This window comes from Bos javanicus, chromosome 23 (genome assembly GCF_032452875.1).
Source record: "Bos javanicus breed banteng chromosome 23, ARS-OSU_banteng_1.0, whole genome shotgun sequence".
NCBI classification, from domain to species: domain Eukaryota; kingdom Metazoa; phylum Chordata; class Mammalia; order Artiodactyla; family Bovidae; genus Bos; species Bos javanicus.
Window position 1 is genome coordinate 2969909 of NC_083890.1, and position 23582 is coordinate 2993490.

Consider the following 23582-nt stretch of genomic DNA (forward strand, 5'->3'; position numbering starts at 1 on the left):
ATTGCTGGAAATAAGTACTACCACTTCTCTGTTTTCTTTGGAATATTACGAGCTTTAAATTTTTGGCCTAGAAGATTCTGGTTAAAGATGAATTTTTATAAATTAAACCTTTTTGTGCTTTCATAAATCACATACTTAAAATAGTAACTAAATAAATGTGATGCTCTGATACTAAGGAGCCCCTTTTCTTCTAGTCATGGAAGAGAAAGGTTCACTTTGTGTGAAGCCAAAGTGACTCATTCTTTCAGGCAAGTCCTCAGGAAGAAAATGTAAAGAAAACAAACTCCACATATTAACACCAGCACTAAAGGTCAAGGCAGGTGACACAATTGGAAAGACTATAAAAATATACTTACAGCCTCAAACTGTAAATGGCTATCCTTTAAGAAACTCTGAATTTTGTCCTTGGGTAAAATACTGAATCGAAATCGAAGGAGATCCATTTCTTGCTGAATAAACCAGCGCCTAAGATCTTCACTAAAACAGAGACAAGAAAACTGTAAGTGAAAAGTTTAAAGACAATTTTAAAAGTCCATTGATTTTAAATCCAAGACATTTCTATGAAACAACATTCAAATGTGAGCAATAGGCCAACAGACTTAAGTTCATTAACAGCATCAAGCTCTCTACTATGGTAAGACTGTGAATACAGGTGACATGCCACAATTTCCCAGGACTGAGTAGAACATGGGGAAGAAAGATGTTTTGAACATAATTAAAAGAATTAAATACAGAGTCTAGCTGCATTACCATCAAATAACATAAAATAGTACACTTCGTTTAATCTAACTGCAAAGTATTTGTTTACATCAGAAAATGGAGTATCCCTCCTGTTAATGCCAAATAAACATCACAAGTTTTTAAAGGTAATTTTACCTCTGAATAGATTATAATCAGATAAACTCTGCAAAGTAAACTTTGCTTACAGCTTTAGAGTTTATAACTTCACAAAATTTAATAAGCATTAAGATACCTCAACTTTTTAAAAGTCAACATTTGTTACTGTTTAGTCGCTAAGTGGTGTCCCACTCTTTTGCAACCCCACAGACTGCGACCGACCAGGTTCCTCTCTCCATGGGATTTTCCAGCCAAGAATACTGGAGTGGGTTGCCATTTCCTTCTCCAGGGGATCTTCCCCACTCAGGGATCAAATCCACATCTCCTACGCTGGCAGGAGGATTCTTTACCACTGAGCCACCAGAGAAGCCCCAAAAGTCAATATAGAACATTAATTTATAAGACAGATGGGCATTATTGTTGTTATAAAATAATTAAGCTACTCCATGTAAAATATGATTTCTTTCCTCAAATGACTTTCACATTGTCAGCAATTCACTTATTGCATAAATTGCAAAACCTGCATACGCTTTTTTAACAAAAGAAAAGCTCTAGGACCAAAGCTGGTCAATAATTTCTCAGTCATTATCTTGGGATAGTAAATAATTCAAGATTCCCATTTGATAAGGCTATTGCCAAAAAAGAAACAGAAAAGAAACATAGTAAGTATGCAATTTAGCCAAAATAAATATAAGAAAATACACAGTAAAAAAAAAAAAAAAAGCAACCAACTCCTTCCTCTGGGTGGCACTACTGACTTCTAAGAAACTACCAAAGGAAAAGATCTTAATCTAATGGACACCAGCCCATACAAGTCAACTGCTAAAACCTGTGCAGATTCAAGTATGTGTTTGATTCCAAAATCCTTCTTCCTAATGAAATCATCTCTAATTTTAAATCCTAAATGAAGAATCCCTCCCATAAAGTAAAAAGTGTTTTAATAGGCAAAATCTGCAAAAATATTTTATTTTTTTAGTCAACAACTCGTTTCAAACAATTCGCTACAACAGCATTCAGCCCATGAACCACTGGTTTCTGATGTTATCCTGGGATTTCCTACAATGGGTACAATACCTGTCGGCCCTCCTGCACCAGTTTATAGCCCAAGATGTCAGATTTGACTGTGGAAGACAAAGGTATACTCACGACTGGCAGTAAGCAAGGCGCAAAATAAAGTGAGAAATGTGATCTTTTCTTCGAGGTTCATATTCATCTTCCAAGCTTTCCTGAAAAACAATGGCAAATGAAGAAAATAAATGCAGAACAGTGAAAGGTGTAAAGAATTACTGAGTCAGCATAAGCCAATGGTGAAGCAGAAGTTCAGTAACACAGATTTCATAATATGCTCCCCAGGAGGAGTATCACTTTACTTAGGTGGACAACTGGGTGAAACACAATTGAACACCACCACCTCCTGGGTTTGGATCCCACTGTTTTCTTCCACCTCTAACTTTCCTTCTCGTCCAGCCTACACTCACCTACACTCGTCCAGCCACTCACCTCTTCCACCACTTCCCAGATAAACCCTCAACTATTCTCATTTCAACCATTTGGCAAAACCTAGATTCTAAACAAATCCATAGCTATACTCTGCAGTCCTGTTCCCAAAATGCTGAGAACTTCTGGGGAAAAAATATACAATTATAGGAATTTGGAACATTAAAAATTCACACCCTCTACCGTCAACTGGTCGCAAAGAGTCGGACATGACTGAGCAACTGAACAACAACAAACCTCAACTGGACCTTTCTCAACACCCAGAAATCTTTTTTTTTAATATATATATCTTATTCAAGTATAGCTGATTTACAACGTTTCAAGTGCACAGCAAGGTGATTTAATTACACAAATACACATATTATTTTTGAAATTATTTTCCATCATATGTTATTATAAGATATTAACTATAGTTTCCTATGCTATACAGTAAACCTTTGTTGCTTGCTGCATATCTACTAGAATCTAGCATTGTAGTCGTACTAAGTCAAACAAGTAACACTAAGGAATCTTTCCTCAAGTTCAACACAGTCAGAGCAAACATGTCCTGAGCACTCCCAATGTACCAGGCACTGTTATAAGCATTTTTAATCCATTAATCCACATAATCCTTTGAAAGCCCCTATGAGGAGGGCACCACTATATCCCTATTTTAAAGATGAGGAAACTGACTTTGTTCCAGGTCACAAGCCCATAAGCAGCAGAGCTGGGATCTGGCCCCATAACCATTCCTTTCCCTATCTCAGGACAGCTGTTTTGATCTTCACTAGGTGGCCAGCGCTCCCCAATACACCACCGTCCCCTCCTCTCATCACAGGACCTCACCTACTTTACAGAAAGCAAAGGCCTCAGGCTGACTCCTCAGCCCAAACTCCTGCCACCGCGTGTGGTACTGCCTTCCCCACTATCCCTACTGACAAACCTCTCTCTCCTCCTACATACAGCTGATCCCAATGGAAACTCCGCAGCCCACCTGCTCCTGCCTCCTAAGGACTGTGACTAATCCAAAGTTCTCCCAAAGTATCTACAATCGCCCTCTCTTCTCTTCCAGATCTTTCTGCTCAGCTTATAAATATGTTCAAATATATGCTGTCATGTGTATGTGTGTATCTTTTCCCCTCAAATTTTCCTATACTCAGACCTACCTCCCCGGTCTTCTCAGCTAAACATGTTAGAAGAGGAAATATTCCACACTCATCTCCCACCTCTCACCTCCAAACACCACCACTGTTTCACCTTCTGCCTCTGTCTACAAGCCCGTATCTACTGCACACCCTGCAGCCCTCGAGATAGTTCCACAAGCACCTCAGAGTTACAACGTGAACAAAACTCAGTCCTCTTTCTAGTAAGACTTGCCTCCTCTCCTGTATATCCCACCATCCACCCAGCTGTCATCACCAGAAACCCAAACGTCATTCAGAACTCTTTTGTCCCTCCTCCTTGTATCTCTATAATCTTATGATTCCATCTTCTCACTATCTCTTCAATCAGTCCCCTTCACGCCATTCAATTTACTTGTCATCTCCAAGCTCCTGATTGGTGTTCCCCAACAGATAATGACCCCGTCCATCTGCCACTGATATTCATCTTCTCAAAATAAAAATGAGATCACATCCATTGAGATTCAGTTCCAGCACTATCTCATCTAGGAAGCCCTCCCCAACCTGAGCTAATTCTCTGTGCTTTTGGAGTTCCTGGTTGTTATTTAGTTGTTAAGTCATGTCCCACTCTTTTGCAACCCCATGGACTCTAGCCCACCAGGCTCCTCTGTCCATGGAATTTCCCCGGCAAGAATACTAGAGTGGGTTGCCACTTCCATCTCCAGGGGATCTTCCCGACCCAGGGAGAGAATCCACAACTCCTGCGTTGGCAGGCAGACTTTTTACCACTGAGCCACCAGGAGAACAAAACAGAGTTCTTGGAGCACACATCAAATAACAGCATTTTTCACCTTGACTGCACAGAACACATCTAGCAATATCTGGAAACACAGCCCAGAAGCCACAGATGCCAGTGAGCCCCCTAAATGCACCATGGAATCATCAGGTCCCGAATGTTCACATTCCTAAGGTGGAGACACCCTGCCGCACTGGAGTTTGACTGTACGTCAATCATCCCTCATGGTTGGTAGGTTCCTTCAGGAAGAGTCTTTTTTAAAGCCCTGGGCATAATACAAGACCTTTCCCCCGGTTACTACCAGTACATAAACAAACTGAAGGAACATCTCCGTCCCTCTTTTACTTACTCTGTAGGAAAATTTGAGCTTCCGAAGCTCAGCCTCCAGCTTACTCTGATACTGTTCAGTTCCCTTCATGTAGCTCAGACCAAGATTCTCAACTGATTTTAGCACTAGAAAAAATATGAAAAACAGAAGGGGGGAAACATGTATAAATGCAAGGTAATCTTAAAAAACTAAATCCAAGGCAAATCTATGGATAGCAATTCCATAATTACTTTTTATGACAATACTTAAGCTCCATTTTCTGCAAGCACATTATGTAAGTTATATGTGTTTGTAACAGAATAACCTCCAACCATATGCAAAAAATAACCACATCCCACAGCATAACCTCATACCACGGATTCTCAACCGGAAAGGAGCAAGGGATGGGGACAATCATGATGTACTGAGCATCACTGCTGAGGGGTGCACAAGTGTGTCAGCGTGGATACCCCTCATGCGGAGCCGGTTGTGAGGCGGGTTGCCGGGAGCCGGCGAGAGGCACTCCACTCATGACAAAGGTCATGAGGAAGGAGGCTCGGCACACGCAAAGGCGGGATCGAGCCTCAGGAGTCCCCCTGGATATTCTCGAGCATCTACCCCCAAAAACCAGAGTCTGCCTACTTTATTGCTTTGTGCTCTCACCTCTGACTTTACTGAGGGCTGTCCCCCACCACCATCTTGCTCTCTCTGACAAAGAGTTAACTTACAGCTCCAATTAATAAAGTTCCTGGGCAATTAGGAGTGTTTAAATCCAAACCCCTCAGATAGCTCTCTAACTCGCCTGACAAGTTTACCCAGACTCTTACAGCTATGCATTCGACTGTTTACAGTCTCCCAGCCTCAAGAGGCACGGGGAGCTTAAGATATTCAAATAGCTTAGAGCCTCTCAGAGAGTTAGAAACTGTCAGAATAAAACTAGTAAAAGATTTCATTGATGAGCCAATGCTTGCTGCCAAGTTTCTACATCCCCTGTATTATATCCTTGAATGTGTATTAATTAATATAGTTGGTATGTAGAAAAAATAAGTAGTGGCCTTGGTGTTAGCAACTTTAGACCCTTAAGGTAATAAATTCTTTCCTTTGTTGTAAACCCATTGCACCTCTGCCCTATAGGAATGCAATTTTATCTAACACCTTCGGAAGATGGCACCAAACCTTAAAATAATTACTCTTAGAGAAAGTAAGTCTTACGGTTGACAAACCTTTGTCAGGAGTCATAAAATGTTAATAAGGCCTTCTGGCCAGAAGATGATGTAAATCACCTAAACCATTTGTATACGATAAATTTGCAGGAAAGAAACCCTAGTTTTTGGTAAGGATCAAAGACTGCTGACTTTGCATCCCCTATTATCCTCTATGTGTAACTTAGGGTATAAAAACCCCTGTTGAAAATAAAGCTACGGGCCTTGCTCACCAAAGCTTGGTCTCCCCATGTCATTCTTTCTTCTCAATTTCTGGCTCAGTCTCCATCTGGAGCGTGGAGGTCCTCTACGACCATTTATCTGCCTGGGCTTCTAAGACCCACTCGAGAAGGTGTCAAAGGTGGGGCACCTTCCGCTATTCGAGAGGGCGCCTGCGGCCTCCGTGGTCAGAGCTAACCTGGTGTCACAGGTTATATTGATTTTCCGCGTAAACCAAGCTACTCAGCCTCTTTTCTCCACTGAATTTTCCTACTGAGCTATCCTCATTCTATTACTCTTTATATCTTTGATGAATATTTAAATAGTCGCCGACATCGTCTCCCCTTCAAATACCCTGGATCAGCCTGGGCGGGACTCCGGCAGTGGGTGCTTCACCAACTCAGCACAGACTCTTCAGAAGACAGCCCGCCCCTTCCTGATGAAGCAGAGAAGAAGACACAGCAGTAAAGAAGCAAACAAGCCACTCTGACTAGATGCTTCGCTCTGTCCAAAGGCTCCTGAAGCCCCTGTCAACTCTTCCTCAGATGAATTCTTCTTCCATTGGTAGGAAAAGAGAGATTAATTTGAGAATGAAAAACTTCTGAAATGAATCCTGAACGTAAAGCCATGTCCAGCAGGGACCTCCGTATTATGGTCTCCCAAACCAAACTCATTCTCTGCCCCTCAATCCTGCCACCCACCTCTAACAGCAGCATTTCTACCCACCAGATCAGCCATCCTGGAACTTCAGCCCTCCCCACCCGATCCCCTGTTCCTCACAGCCAAGTAGTCATCAAACCCTGTCACTTACACCTCCTTGGTATCCCTTCCATCTCTCCCTTCCTGTCCCTGCCTTACCATCTCACCTCCAGGGCCAAACTGAAACGACCCTTTTCAACCACTGTCTTAACCTCTATGAGGCATCCCAGAACCCATGCTAAGCTTCCCAGAACCTATTGTCCCTGTCCTTTACTCTTTTATTCAGCAAACAGATAATACAGGTACTCTGTACTAGCAATTCTCACCCAGCTCCTCTAAGAATGACTAACAGTATCTCACCTCTACTTCTGATCTCCCCATCAGGATACACTCTGGAATATAAACTCTGCAGGCAGTGCTACTGTTGCAGTTGACACTGAACTTATTTCTTTCTTCCACCAACACAGAGAAGACAAGCAGGCAAAAGAAAATCGCTACATCCTTCTTACACCCCAGTATCACAGCATTAGCGTGGTACAAAACACCCTTGGTTACCCACAACTCTCCATCCACCCTGAACTTGCCACCTTTCCCTCCAGTGTGACACTCTCTCTGGTGCTTCCAACTCTTCCTTCAGAACATTAGCTCAGCTTGCAAAAACCCCTCCCTTCCTCTCTATTGAGAAACTGCTACTCCTGCTTCAAGATCCAGGTCACATTTCAACTTTTCTTAAGAAGTTTTACTTAATCAGACTAGGTCAATCATTCCCATCTCTATGTTTCAATAACACCTCTACTAGAGCACTTAAAATACTAAACTATAATTACTGCTTTGGACATCTGTCTCCAGGTATTAGAATACAGCTTCAACAAAGATGACAATTTCAGTACTCAGCTCAAAATCCCTACCGCCTACAATAAAGTGGCACTCAATAAATACGCACAGTACATGGAAAAAATGAATGAACAGCAAAATCTCAACGAAAAACCTCAGCAAATATTAGTTTAAAGAAGGAAATAAATTAATTTATCTCTACAAGGTATAAGTGAGGTTCTCAGGAATACAAAAATTCAAATTCAAATAACTCACATTTAACTCTATCGATAGCCAACGTTTCAAATTCTGTCAAAGATACGTTTCCAGAAGGTGGCTGCAAGTAAAACTGAAGGCTATGTGGGTAGCAAGCATTCCTCTGGTCATCTGCCAACCTCAGTTTCTTCCGTTTTCCTCCAGAAAACTCCATCTTGTTATCCTGGAAGCAAGCACAAAAAACGGTGGGAAATGGAGTTAAAAACAAAAAATAACTCTACACACGAAGGAAAACATTCTGCCACCAAAAGGTGGCAACTGATTCTGAAGAGCACGCACAACATGTCAAGAGTCGTGTCCCTGTCTTCCAGACCTTCGACAACACCGCTGGAACCGCGGTGCACGGGCGGTAGGGAGAGGTGAGCGCGGCGGAGACGCGGGCAGCGGTCCTGACTTCCCGCAATGTCCACAGCAGGGGACGCGGGCTGCTCTCCAGGCGTCTGCGCGCTCCGCCCTGAAGGCTCTGAACTCTCCAGGGTCAGGCTGAGATTGCCCGAGAGCCGCGACCCCGAACTCGGAGGAAAGCGCGGGAGCTTCAGGCTAGGAACGCGACTCGGTGGGCTTCTTCCCTGACAACCCCTGAAAACTGACGGCAGTCTCTCAGGCGCCGCGCGTCGAGCTCGTCTCCAGAGCGTCCAGCGGCGCCGAGTGACACGCCGCCTCCGCGGTCCCTCAGGCAACGCGGTCTGTCAGCCCCGGCACCTGCCTCCGCCTAGACAAGCCACCAGGACGGACTCGCGTCCCCCGCGCCAGCCGCTCTCCCCCTTCCCTAGGCTCGCACGCCTGAACGCCAGGGTTACTCTTCTTCGCAAACCCCGGCGGCTCCTCTCACCTGCAACTACACCAAACACAGACACACAGAGCGACAACAGGTTTTCTCCGGTGGCGGGAGAGTTCGTACGGGACCGGAAGCGGAAATAGCTGGACCGCGGAGCCCGCCCTCTCCCTCAAGCCGCCCAGCCCAGGCTCGCGCATGCTCAGTGGGGCGCTCTGGGTTCGGGGGGCGGCCTCTGGATTTCGGTCCCAGGTATTGCACTACGTAGCGTGGCCGTCTCTGGGGTCGCACAGAGTCGGACATGACTGAAGCGACTTAGCAGCAGCAGCAGCAGCGTGGCCGTGATAAAGCGCTGGATTAAAGCTCCAGTCTCTAGGGGTTTGGAGAAGGCAGTGGCACCCCACTCCAGTACTCTTGCCTGGGGAATCCCATGGACGGAATCCCATGAATCCCTGGTAGGCTTCGGTCCGTGGGGTCGTTAAGAGTAGGACACGATTGGGCGGCTTCACTTTCACTTTTCACTTTCATGCATTGGAGAAGGAAATGGCAACCCACTCCAGTGTTCTTGCCTGGAGAATTCCAGGGACGGGGGAGCCTGGTGGGCTGCCGTCTATGGGGTCGCACAGAGTCGGACACGACTGAAGCGACTTAGCAGCAGCAACTCTAGGGGTCTGGGTTCGAATCCCACCGTTGCCAGATGATTTTGGGCTTCCCTTGTGGCTCAGCTGGTAAAGAATCCGCCTGCAATGCAGGAGACCTGGGTTCGATCCCTGGGTCGGGAAGGTCCACTGGAGAAGGGATAAGCTTCTCACTCCAGTGTTCTGGCCTGGAGAATCCCATGGACTGTGTGGTCCGTGGGTTTGCAAAGAGTCGCACACGACGGAGCGACTTTCACTCTCACTGCTGCACTACGTGTGCGTGGGTCTGAGCGGTCGGCGCCGGGTCAGCACCGGCTCCAGACTGGGACCCTGGGTGATAATCTCAGAGAGCCCGGCGAGCGGGAGGCCCGGCTCACCGCTCACAGAGGCGGCGGCTAGGCGGCCTGCGTACCGCCGGTCAGCCCGCTTTTCTACTGGTTGGCCGGCCCGCGGGCATCGGTGTGCGTCCAGCGCGCCCCTTCCGCACACTCGGTGCCTGGCGAGCGCCCGCAGGTGACGGGAGTCGAGCCGGGACGCACGCCTTGCGCACGCGCACCCGGGAACGCTCGGCGTCTGCGGAAGGAGACCGCGGGGCGCCGGGCGGTGACGGCCCCCACTGTGCGCGGCAGCGTTTCAGAACTGAGGCCGCCAGGTGGCGGGTCTCGCTCACAAAAGAGGCCTCGAGAAGTTCCAGTCAAGGTAGGAGGGGAGGAGCCTTCAAGACGTTCAAGGTTTCGGAAATGCAGACTGAGCTGAAACAGTGTCAAGCTTCAGAGCATCTGCCCGGCCTGGGCCGAACAGGTTGACCCTGACCTTGTACCAGAACGTGTTCTGAGGGATTTATATGTCAGTTCCCTGTATTGCCATAACCCTTTTAAAAGGCTCATGTGAAAAGACCCTGATGCTGGGAAAGATTGAAGGCGGGAGGAGAAGGGGAAGACAGAGGTTGGGTGGCATCACCGACTTGATGGACATGCGTTTGAGCAAGCTCCGGGAGCTGGTGATGGACAGGGAGGCCTGGTATGCTGCAGTCCACGGGGTCACAAAGAGTCGGATACGACTGAGTGACTGAACTGAACCCATTTAAGGTTCTGTTCTGTTCAGTTGCTAAGTCGCTTCTGAATCTTTGTGACCCCGTGGACTGCAGCACACCAGGATTCATTGTTTTTCACCATCTGCCAGAGTTTGCTCAAACTAATATCCATTGAGTCAATGATGCCATCCAACCATCTCAATCTATGTCGTCCCTTCTGCTTTCAGTCTTTCCCAGCATCAGGGTCTTTTCCAATGAGTGGGCTCTTCCCATTAGGTGGTTAAAGTATTGGAGTATTCCATATTCAGCATCAGTCCTTCCGATGAATATTCAGGGTTGATCTCCTTGCAGTCCAAAGGACTCTCAAGCCGTCTTCAGCACTACAAGTCAAAAGCATCAGTTCTTCAATGCCCAGCCATCTTTATAGTCCAACTCACACATCTGCACATGACTACTGGAAAAACCATAGCTTTGACTATATAGACCTTTGTTGAAAAAGTGTTGTCTCTGCTTTTTAACCCACTGTCTAGGTTTGTCATAACTTTCCTTCCAAGAAGCAAGCATCCTTTAATTTCATTGCTGCAGTCCCTGTTATTAACCCACTTTATAGATACGGATTGTACAACAGAGAAGTTGAGTCACTTCAAAGGTCACGTAATAACTGGCAGAGCCAGGTTCAAAGTCTCAGAGACTAGCCAAGCACCACAGTGCTAACCACCAAACTACCAATTTCACTAATATGTCAGTTGTTACTGTTCAGTCGTTAAGTTGTGTCTCCCACCAGGCTCCTCTGTCCATGGGATTTCCCAGGCAAGGATAATGGAGTGGGTTGCCATTTCCTTTTCAAAGGGATCTTCCCAACCCAGGGATCAAACATGTGTCATCTGCATTGGCTGACATATTTCTTTACCACCAAGCCACCAGGGAAGCCCCGTGAGACATTATACAGGCTTTAAAAAAAAAAATTTATTGGAGTTTACTTGCTACAGTGTTGTGTTACTGTCTGTTGTAGAGCAGAGTGAATACATGTGCATATATCACCTCTTTGTCACCATAGAGCATTGAGTAGAGTTCCCTGTGCTGTACAGTAGTACGTTCTCATTAGTTATCTATTTATACCCAGTAGCATATATATGTCAATCCCAATCTCCAAATTCATCCCACTCTCCCTTCCCCTCTTGGTGTCTGTACATTTGTTTTCTACATCTGTGTCAATTTCTGCTTTGCAGATAGGTTCATCTGTACCATTTTTCTAGATTCCACATGTATGTGTTAATATGGGATATTCTTTCTTCCAACCTCATTCACTCTGTATGACACCCTCTAGGTCCATCCAAGTCTTTGCAACTGGCATAGTTTCAATCCTTTTTATGGCTGAAAGTATTAGTGTTAGTTGCTCAGTTGTGTCTGCCTTTTTGCAACCCCATGAACTGTAGCCTGCCAGGCTCCTCTGTCCGTGAAATTCTCCAGGCAAGTACACTGGAGTGGAGTGCCCCTTCCTCCTACAGGGGATCTTTTCAACCCAGGGATCAAACACGAGTCTTACGCACTGCAAGCAGATTCTTTACCATTTGAGTCACCAGGGAAGCCTTTTTGTGTCTGAGTAATATTCAGTCATACATATGTACCACATCTTCTTTATCCATTCCTCTGATGATGGACTTTTGGGTAGATTCCATGTCCTGGATATTGTAAATATATATGCTTTTGAACAATATTGACCGGGGAAAATGTTTAGGATGCTATGAAGTTAACAGCAGAATACATAAAACCATGTATGTATGGATGTGAGAGTTGGACTGTAAAGAAAGCTGAGTGCTGAAGAATTGATGCTGTGGTGTTGGAGAAGACTCTTGAGAGTCCCTTGGACTGCAAGGAGATCCAACCAGTCCATTCTAGAGGAGATCAGTCCTGGGTGTTCTTTGGAAGGAATGATGCTAAAACTGAAGCTCCAATACTTTGGCCATCTGATGCAAAGTACTGACTCACTACAACAGACCCTGATGCTGGGAAAGATTGAAGGAAGGCAGGAGAAGGGGACAACAGAGGATGAGATGGTTGGATATCATCACCGACTCAATGGACATGAGTTTGAGTAAGGTCCGGGAGTTGGTGTTGGACAGGGAAGCCTGGCATGCTACAGTCCATGGGGTCACAAAGACTCGGACACAACCGAGCAACTGAATTGAACTGATGTATGCCATATGATTTCAAGGTTGTAAGAACTTACCATTACAATTTTCTGCAGTGTTTCTTACTACTATGAGTGGGCTGCCTTCTTCAACTCCCATTCTTATCTTACAATCCAGGCATATAGTGTGTGTTGCAATCAGAATTTTAGGTGCAAAACCATCCCTCTCTGCTATTCTTCTTTTTATTTAACTTTTCCTGCCTTTATCTTCAGCCTGGTCTTAAACTGGCCTTTTTTTAACTTAAACACAGGCAGTTTCTTTACCATCTGAGCCACCAGGGAAGGAGTGCTCACATCCCCATGATGTTATACCTGTGCTAAATCACTTCAGGCATTTCCAACATTTTCCACCCTATGGACTGGAGCCCACCAGGTTCGTCTGTCCATGGGATTGTCCAGGCAAGACTACTGGAAAGGGTTGCCCTGCCCTCCTCCAGGGGATCTTCCCCATCCAGGGATCGAATCCATGTCTCTTACGTCTCCTACATTGGCAGATGGGTTCTTTACCACTCTTACCACCTGGGAAGCCCTTTTCTATGATGGTTTTTGTTCAGACACACTTGTGTCTGACTTTGCGACCCCATGGACTGCAGCACACAGGCCTCCCTGTCTATCACCAACTCCCGGAGTTTACCCAAACCCTGTCCACTGAGTCAGTGATGCCATCCAACCATCTCATCCTCTGTCTCCCCTTCTCTTCCTGCCTTCAATCTTTCCCAGCATCAAAGTCTTTTCTAATGAGTCAGCTCTTAACATCAGGTGGCCAAAGTATTGGAGCTTTTCTATGATAGATGATATTAAATACTTCTTTGGACAATTTAAAAAATGAGTCTATTGCAAACAGAAAAATGCTTACATTTGTGGGAACTAAGACACTGGCAGTGGAACATCTGATGGTATTTTTAAAGTTCTATTTTAATTTTATATGAAGTTCTCCATAAATTTTACTTCAAGAAACATGTGAAACCTTCCCACAGCATGGCCCCAAGATTCAATGACTTTCTTGCCTGTGGCTGCCCCCAGCCTGTGGAATGACCTACCAGCTCTTCCCCAAAGAAGGCCTGGAAGTCCCTACCTGTGTCTCTTTGTGGTGACCTCCCCACTCTAGTAGCTCCAACCCTCCTCAATCAGTATTTCAGTCACCACCCCACTACCTGCCTCCATCCTCCTGAGCCTTTGCTTATGCTGCATGGTTTGCTCCTGGGTTATACCACAGTACTTCCATGTCATATGATTTCTTCTCTAGTTCTATCCGTCTACTGCAGATAGCCTTCATCTTTGGGGATCATGAGCTACTGGATGATTCAATGAATGTACTCCTCAGAAAAATGCACCTACATACTAGCTTTGTTAAGTATTTCAAAAATGTTTGTGGACACATGTGTAGCTGACTGTGTAGCACCACCAGATTTTCAGCTCTTTTTGGACAGGCCACTTTTATTGTCTTTGTCTTCCCTAAACTGCCTGCAAAGTGTCTTTTAAATTAAAAGATGAGATAATAAATGTCATTTTAGGACCATTTCAGAGAGAGCTGGTTCATTTCAGTTCAGTCACGTAGTCGTGTCTGACTCTTTGCGACCCCATTGACTGCAGTACACCAGGCTTCCTTGTCCATCACCAACTCCCAGAGCTTGCTCAAACTCATGTCCATCGAGTCAGTGATGTCATCCAACCATATCATCCTCTGTCATCCCCTGCTCCTCCTCCTGCCTTCAATCTTTCCCAGCATCAGGGAAAGATTTTCCAAAGAGTCAGTTCTTTGCATCAGATGACCAAAGTATTGGAGTTTCAGCATCAGCATCAGTCCTTTCAAGGAATATTCAGAACTGATTTCCTTTAGGACAGACTGGCTGGATCTCCTTGCAGTCCAAGGGACACTCCAGAGTCTTCTCCAACACCACAGTTCAAAAGCATCAGTTCTTCAGCGCTCAGCTTTCTTTATAGTCCATTTCTCACATCCATACATGATGACTGGAAAAACCATAGCTTTGACTAGACGGACCTTTGTCAGCAAAGTAATGTCTCTGCTTTTTAATATGCTGTCTAGGCTGGTCATGGCTTTTCTTCCAAGGCACAAGCTTCTTAATTTCATGGCTGCAGTCACCATCTGCAGTGAGTTTGGAACCCAAGAAAATAAAGTCTATCACTGTTTCCATTGTTTCCCCATCTATTTCCCATGAAGTGATGGAATCAGATGCCATAATCTTGGTTTTCTGAATGTTGGTTTTCAATCCAACTTTTTCACTCTCCTCTTTCACTTTCATCAGGAGGCTTATTAGTTCTTCTTCGCTTTCTGCCACAAGAGTGGTAACATCTGCATATCTGAGGTTATTGACATTTCTCCTGGCAATCTTGATTCCAGTTTGTGCTTCTTCCAGCCCAGCATTTCACATGATGTACTCTGTATATAAGTGAAATAAGCAGGGTGACAATATACAGCCTTGACATACTCCTTTCCCAATTTGGAACCATATACTGTCCATTTTTCCATGTCCAGTTTTAACTGTTGCTTCTTGACCTGCATACAGATTTTTCAGGAGGCAGGTAAAGTGGTCTGGTGTTCCCATCTCTTTAAGAATTTTCCAGTTTGTTGTGATCCACACAATCAAAGGCTTTAGCATGGTCAATGAAGCAGAAGTTTTTCTGGAATACTCTTGCTTTTTCTATGATCCAACGGATATTGGCAATTTGATCTCTGGTTCCTCTACCTTTTCTAAATCCAGCTTGAACATCTGGAGGGTCTCAGTTCACAAACTGTTGAAGCCTGGCTTGGAGAATTTTGAGCATTACTTTGCTAGTGTGTGAGATGAGTACAATTGTGTGGTAGTTTGAATTCAGTGTTCTAAATGTTCAACATTTGAACATTGAACAAAGAAAAGCATTGCCTTTTTTGGGATTGGAATGAACACTGACCTCTTCCAGTCCTGTGGCCACTGCTGCATTTTCCAAATTTGCAGTCATATTGAGTGCAGCTCTTTCACAGCATCATCTTTTTAAGATTTGAAATAGCTCAACTGGAATTCCATCACCTCCACTAGCTTTGTTCAGAGTGATGCTTCCTAAGGCCCACTTGACTTCACATTCCAGAATGTCTGGCCCTAGGTGAAGGATCACACCATCGTGATTATCTGTGTCATGAAGATCGTTTTTGTACAGTTCTTCTGTGTATTCTTGCCACCTCTTCTTAATACCTTCTGCTTCTGTTAGGCCCATACCATTTCTGTCCTTTATTGTGCCCATCTTTGCATGAAATGTTCCCTTGGTATCTCTATAATAGCAAGGAGAGACAAGAATGCCTTCCTCAAGGATCAGTGCAATGAAATAGAGGAAAACAATAGAATGGGAAAGACTAAAGATCTCTTCAAAGAGATACAAAGAGACAGCTGGAAAAGCATGCAAACCTTAAAGTTAAACATTTCACATAAGAACTGCCTTTTTATTGTATTAAAGACCTACTTTAAGCTTCGGAGTACAGAATAGCCTGTGTTCTTTCCAACTATTTTAGCATCTTTATTGCTTTCCCATGCCACAGTTTTGATCACCACTTCACTGTGAACAGTGTTTTTGGCAATTACATTAAGAACCTCTGTATTACAGGACCAATAATGCACAATAATGATACATTTCAGTTTGCTGTATCTGGTAAATCACTGTGAGTTCCTCCTGTGTTTATTTCACCAACAAAGTGGACTTACCCAATGCTTAGCTCTGGCAACCAAGGTGCATTCAAATTACAGATCTCAACCTCAAAGTCATGGAGAGGAAAATACATATAAATGCATAACTTTTACTTATACCAGACCATAACCATCTCAAAAACAGGGACCACTGTGTCATTCATCTTTATAACCCTGGTGACTGGCACTCAGTGGGCTCTCAACAAATATTTATTATCCTGAGCTGATGTAAAATATGAGAGAGATATGAAAAAAAGTGATGGTTTCAGCTGAATGTTCAACAGATGTTTTGAATCAAATTGAATTCCAACCTATAAAACTTAAAGTCCTCATCTGAAAGCTTTGTACACATTCCTTCCAGAATGACTTGGCTACCCCAGTTTAGTCTGTAATAAAGCACAGAGTACCTTCTCTAATGGAATTTCCATGAATCATCACTGCTTAATTCAGTGCCTGCCCTGGGCATTACCCAGCTGCCAACAGACTGTCGCATGGAGCTTCCACCCTTAGGTGACTCCAGTTCCAGGACTTTAGTCCTGCTGTGTGTCACACTTACAGCTAGATTTTAGCCACCATGCTTTGTAAATCAAAGAGGTTTCATTTTTATCCTGTGCAGGGTGTCTTCCCCTAAAAACTGAAGGCCTGGTAACTTTCTTTACCCAGGAAAGAAACACTGTAAACACTGGCTCCTTCCAGCTCCTCTTGCCATGGAAAGCAGCGGAACAGGAGGCGTTCCCAGCAGAACAGCTGACCGATGAAAGCTGCTGCACACTTAGTCAGGCACAGGGTGTGGGGTCCAGGTCTGTAACTTCTGTGTATCTCGGCTGCCAAGGCAGAGCACTGTGTCACCCTACCCTTTCCACCCTGATTCCACCATCCTTTCCATCTTACTGCCCACCTCTGGGAAGAAACCTAAAACCTGTCCTTTCCTCCTTTCTTTCGATTGCTTTTATTAGTCAGCATCAAGAAGCAAAGGAACTAAAAAGAAAGCATATCTTAAAGTACAGTGCAAAAATCCTGAACAAAATACTAGCAAAGAGAATCCAAAACACAGTAAAAAGGATCATACACCATGATCAAGTAGGGTTTACTCCAGGGATGCAAGGATTCTTTGATGTATGCAAATCAATCAAAGTTATGCACCATATAAACAAATCGAAAGATAAAAACCATCCTATAATCTCAATAGATGCAGAAAGACTTTTGACAAAATTCAACACCCATTTATGATTTAAAAAAAAAATTCTCCAGAAAATGGACATAGAAGGAATCTAACTCAACATAATTAAGGCCATCTATGACAAATCCACAGCAAACACTATTCTCAATGGTGAAAGCATCTCCTCTCACATCAGGAACAAGAAAAGGGTACCCATTCTCACCACAATTATTCAATATAGTTTTGGAAGTCCTAGCCACAGCAATCAGAGAAGAAGAATAAATAAAAGTAATCCATATAGGAAAAGTAAAACCCTTACTCCTTCAGATGACATGATACTATACATAGAAAACCCTAAAGATGGTATCAGAAAATTACTAGAGCTAATCAGTGAATTTAGTAAAGTTGGAGGATACAAAATTAATACATAGAAATTTCTGGCATTCTTATACATTAACAATGGAAAATCAGAAAGAGAAATTAGGGAAACAATCCCATTCACCACTGCAACAAAAAGAATAAAATACCTAGGAATAAACCTACCCAGAGAAGGCAATGGCACCCCACTCCAGTGCTCTTGCCTGGAAAATCCCATGGGTGGAGGAGCCTGGTAGGCTGCAGTCCATGGGGTTGCGAAGAGTTGGACACGACTGAGCAACTTGACTTTCACTTTTCACTTTCATGCATTGGAGAAGGAAATGGCAACCCACTCCAGTGTTCTTGCCTGGAGAATCCCAGGGACAGGGGATCTATGGGGTCGCACAGAGTTAGACGACTGAAGTGACTTAGCAGCAGTAGCAGTAGCAGCAAGGAGACAAAACACTTGTACACAGAAACTATAAGATGCTGATGAAAGCAATTAAAGATGACTCAAATAGATGGAGGGACAGATTATGTTCTTGGATTGGAAGAATCAACATTGTGAACATGACTATACTATAACACACAAAGCATTCTATAGATTCAATGCAATCCCTATGAAATTACCAATGGCAGTTTTCACAGAACTAGAGCAAAAAAATTCACAATTTGTGAGGAAACACAAAAGACTATATAAAGCCAAAACAATCTGGAGAAAGAAAACTGGAGTTAGAGGAATCAACCTTCCTGACATCAGACTATACTACAAAGCTACAGTCATCAAGACAGTATCAGATCAGATCAGATCAGATCAGTCGCTCAGTCATGTCCGACTCTTTGCGACCCCATGAATTGCAGCATGCCAGCCTCCCTGTCCATCACCAACTCCCGGAGTTCACTCAGACTCACATCCATCAAGTCAGTGATGCCATCCAGCCATCTCACCCTCTGTCATACCCTTCTTCTCCTGCCCCCAATCCCTCCCAGCATCAGAGTCTTTTCCAATGAGTCAACTCTTCACATGAAGTGGCCAAAGTACTGGAGTTTCAGCTTTAGCATCATTCCTTCCAAAGAAATCCCAGGGCTGATCTCCTTCAGAATGGACTGGTTGGATCTCCTTGCAGTCCAAGGGACTCTCAAGAGTCTTCTCCAACACCACACTTCAAAAGCATCAATTCTTCGGTGCTCAGCCTTCTTCACAGTCCAACTCTCACATCCATACATGACCACAGGAAAAACCATAGCCTTGACTAGATGAACCTTTGTTGGCAAAGTAACGTCTCTGCTTTTGAATATGCTATCTAGGTTGGTCATAACTTTCCTTCCAAGGAGTAAGTATCTTTTAATTTCATGGCTGCAGTCACCATCTGTAGTGATTTTGGAGCCCAGAAAAATAAAGTCTGATACTGTTTCCACTGTTTCCCCACCTATTTCCCATGAAGTGGTGGGACCAGATGCCATGATCTTAGTTTTCTGAATGTTGAGCTTTAAGCCAACTTTTTTACTCTCCACTTTCACTTTCATCAAGAGGCTTTTGAGTTCCTCTTCACTTTCTGCCATAAGGGTGGTGTCATCTGCATATCTGAGGTTATTGATATTTCTCCTGGCAATCTTGATTCCAGCTTGTGTTTCTTCCAGCCCAGTGTTTCTCATGATGTACTCTGCATATAAGTTAAATAAACAGGGTGACAATATACAGCCTTGACAAACTCCCGTTCCTATTTGGAACCAGTCTGTTGTTCCATGTCCAGTTCTAACTGTTGCTTCCTGACCTGCATACAAATTTCTCAAGAGGCAAATCAGGTGGTCTGGTATTCCCATCTCTTGAAGAATTTTCCACAGTTTCTTGTGATCCACACAGTCAAAGGCTTTGGTGTAGTCAATAAAGCAGAAATAGATGTTTTTCTGGAACTCTCTTGCTTTTTCTATGATCCAGCGCCCAAGACAGTATAGTACTGGCATAAAAACAGAAATATAGATCAACAGAACAAGATAGGAAGCCCAGAGATAAACCCACACACCTATAGGCACCTTATCTCTGACAAAGGAGGCAGGAATATACAATGGAGAAAACACAGCCTTTTCAATAAAGTGGTGCTGGGAAAACTGGACAGCTATGTGTAAAAGAATGAAATTAGAACACTTCCTAACATCATACACAAAGATAAACTCAAAATGGATTAAAGACCTCAATGTAAGTCCAGAAACTACAAAACTCTTAGAGGAAAACACAGGCAAATGCTCTTTGACATAAATCACAGCAAGATCCTCTTTGACCCACTTCCTAGAGTAATGGAAATAAAAACAAAAATAAACAAGTGGGACCTAATTAAACTTAAAAGCTTCTGCTCAGCAAAGGAATCTATAAACAGGATGAAAATACAACCCTCAGAATGGGAGAAAATAATTGCAAATGAAACTGACAAAGGATTAATCTTGTAAATATACAAGCAGCTCATGCAACTCAATACCAGAAAAACAAACAACCCAATCAGAAAGTGGGAGGAAGACCTAAACAAACATTTCTCCAAAAAAAGACATACAGGTGTCCAACAAACACACAAAAAGATGCTCAACATCACTCATTATTAGAGAAATGCAAATCAAAACTAAAATGAGGTATCACCTCACACCAGCCAGAGTGGCCACCATCAAAAAAATCTATGAACAATAAATGCCAGAGAGGGTGTGGATAAAAGGGAACCCTCTTGCACTGTTGGTGAGAATAAGTTGATACAGCCACTATGGAGAACAATATGGAGATTCCTTAAAAAACTAGGAGTGAATCTACCATACGACCCAGCAATCCTACTATTGAGCATATACCCAGAGAAAACCATAACTAAAAAGGACACATGTATTCCAATGTTCACAGAAGCTCTATTTACCATAGCTAGAACATGGAAAGTGAATGTATTGGTCACTCAGTCGTGTCTGACTCTTTGCAATCCCATGGACTGTGGCCCACCAGTCTGCTCTGTCCATGGAACTCTCCAGGCAAGAATACTGGAGTGGGTGGCCATTCCCTTCTACAGGGGATCTTCCCAAACCAGGGATTGAACCTGGGTCTCCTGCATTGCATGCAGATTCTTTTTACCAACTAAGCCACCAGGGAAGCCCAAGTACTTGGAAGCAACCTAGATAGTCATCGACAGATGAATGGATAAAGAAGTTGTGTTACATATATTCAAGGCAATATTACTCAGTCATAAAAAGAAATGCATTTGAGTCAGTTGTAAGTGGGTGAACCTGGAGCCTATCATACAGAATGAAGTCAGTCAGGAAGAGAAAAACAAATTTTGTATATTAATGCATATGCTGCTGCTGCTAAGTCACTTCAGTAGTGTCCGACTCTGTGTGACCCCATAGACGGCAGCCCACCAGGCTCCCCCGTCCCTGGGATTCTCCAGGCAAGAACACTGGAGTGGGTTGCCATTTCCTTCTCCAATGCATGAAAGTGAAAAGTGAAAGTGAAGTCACTCAGTCATGTCTGACTCTTAGAGACCCCATGGACTGCAGCCTACCAGGCTCCTCTGCCCATGGGATTTTCCAGGCAAGAGTACTGGAGTGGGGTGCCATTGCCTTCTCTGATATTAATGCATATATATGGAATCTAAAAAATGATACTGATGAACCTGTTTGTAGGGCAGGAATAGAGATGCAGACATAGAGAACAGACTTTGGACATAGCAGGGGAAGGAGAGGGTGGGGTTAACTGAGAGAGTAGCACTGACACATACACACTAACATGTGAAATGCGCTTCCCAGGTGGCACAGTGGCAAGGAATCCGCTTGCCAATGTAGGAGACGATGGAGACTGGGGTTCGATCCTTGGGTCGAGAATATCCTCTGGTGCTGGAAATGGCAACCCACTCCAGTATGCTTGCTGGAAAATCCCACAGACAGAGGAACCTGGTGGGCTACAGTCCATGGGGTCTCAAAGAGTTAGACATAGCTGAGCATGCGTGCTAATGGTGGTGATGTAAAGTAGCCTGCTGGTGAGGATTTGCAGTATAGGCTTAGGAAGTTCACCCCGGTATTCTGTGACAACCTAGAGGGGTGGGACGGGGTGGAGGCTGTGGGGGGTGGTTCAGTAGGGAGGGGACATATGTATACTTACTGGCTGATTTATGTTGTTGTATAGCAGAAACCAACACAATATTGTAAACCAATTATCCTCCAATTAAAAATAAACTTTTAAAAATTCCACCTAGAAAAAAGATCAAAAATAAAAAGAGTACAGAGAGGGTGGATCACCTTCCACATATCAACATTATGTGATTTGTTTCAGAAATACTAACAGAGCCTCTGCTAAGTACCAGGTAGTGTTTTCTCTGCTGGGGATACAAGAATGATGAAACCACCTAAACTGCCCTCATAAATGTTATAGTCTATGGGAAAGAGAGACAATAAACAAGAAAACTGTACACATGACTGTGTTAAATAAGAACTGCTGAGCTGGAAATAGAGCAAAGGGAGAGGACATTAACTTTTTGGAGGAGGCATTGAAATTTTAGAAAGGGTAGCCAGGAAAGATTAACTTAGAATATGATCACAAAGGAGAAACTAGAAGGAAAATAGGGATTTAGTCGTGTGTATCTTTAGGAGAATAACAGTTTAGGCAGATAGAAGAGTTAGTATTTAAGACAATGTGATATTGGTATAGAAGTAGACAGTTCAGCCACTCAAACAGAACAGAGAACCCAGAAATGGGCCTATAGTTATAAAGCCTGGTATCTGACAGGTCCACTGTGCAACTCAGTGGAGAAAAGATGGGTGGTACTAAATGGTGCTGCAACAGTTGGTTTTGGGAGAAATTCTACTTCCTGCCTCCTCCTGTCCACAAAAATCAATTCCAGATAATTTAATGACAACTGTGAGCTGCAAAAATAAGAGTTCAGAACAATATATAGATGTTCTTGATGTAGCAAAGAATTTCTTAAACAAGTCATTAAGGAAAAGCACAAACTGGGGGATGGATAGTGGTGACGGTTGCACAAAAACGTGAAGAAACTTAATGCCACTGAGTTGTACACTTTAAAATGGTAAATTTTATTCATTTTAGCACAATTTCTTTTTAAAAAAACACAAGGTGTAAAAAGAAACTTGATAATATTAACTACACTAAAAATTAAGAAATTTATTTTTTAAGTGTTATTGGAACATAGTTGATTCACAATGTTGTGTAACTGAATCACATTTCCACTTTTTTAGATTCCTTTCCCACACAGGCTATTACAAAGTATTGAGAAGAGCTCCCTGTGGTATACAGTAGGTCCTTGTTAGTTATCTATTTTATATGTAGTTGTGTGTATGTGTCAATCCCAGTCTCCCAAATTATCCCTACCCTTCCTTTTCCCTCTGGTAACTATTTGTTCTTATATCTATGACTCTATTTCTGTTTTGTAAATAAGTTCAAGGAACTTAACTTTAAAAAGGACATAAACGTACATTTTTAAACCAACTGCAAGTTGGAAAAAGGAAATTGTCAGAAATAACACAGAGTTAGTATCCAAATGTAATCAATAAGAGAAAGGCAAAAACACAGTGGAAAGAGGGCAAAAAAACCTTCAACAGATGCTTCACAACAGAGGAAACATAAATGACCAATAAAATATGAAAGAATGTTCACCACATTAGTAATTGGGGAAATGCAAATTAAAACCACAATGAGATAAATCTTGTACGCCCATCAAATGAACAAAAGTTTTCAAGTGTGAAAACATTGTGTGGCCAAGGAACTCATATACTGCCAGTAGAAGTATTAATTGATGAAACTACTTTGAGAACAATTTGATGTCATCTGGAAAATTTGACCATTTGTCCAAGTATTGTAATTCATATTGTAATTCTACTATAAGTATATTCTCTGGAGAGATTTTTGTACATAGACATCAAAAAACGTTGACAAGAATGTTTATATCAACATCAATATATTAAAATGTTGGAAAGTTGCCATCATCAGGAAAACAGTAAATTAACTATAGTCCATTCACACAGTGG

At 43.3% G+C, this 23582-nt stretch overlaps 1 protein-coding gene across 1 annotated transcript in view; it reads right to left on the minus strand.

Annotated features, from left to right (window-relative positions):
- PRIM2 (DNA primase subunit 2) overlaps window positions 1-8686 on the minus strand; it is a 334693-nt gene extending 326007 nt beyond the window's left edge. The window contains exons 1-5 of the mRNA XM_061397775.1: window positions 8579-8686; window positions 7747-7909; window positions 4580-4683; window positions 1984-2063; window positions 357-477 (exon numbers count right to left, since the gene is read on the minus strand). Coding sequence (XP_061253759.1) covers window positions 357-477; window positions 1984-2063; window positions 4580-4683; window positions 7747-7900 — 459 coding nt within the window. The 5' untranslated portion in view covers window positions 7901-7909; window positions 8579-8686. The remainder of the gene's footprint in view (window positions 1-356; window positions 478-1983; window positions 2064-4579; window positions 4684-7746; window positions 7910-8578) is intronic.
- Between the last annotated feature and the right edge of the window lie 14896 nt (window positions 8687-23582).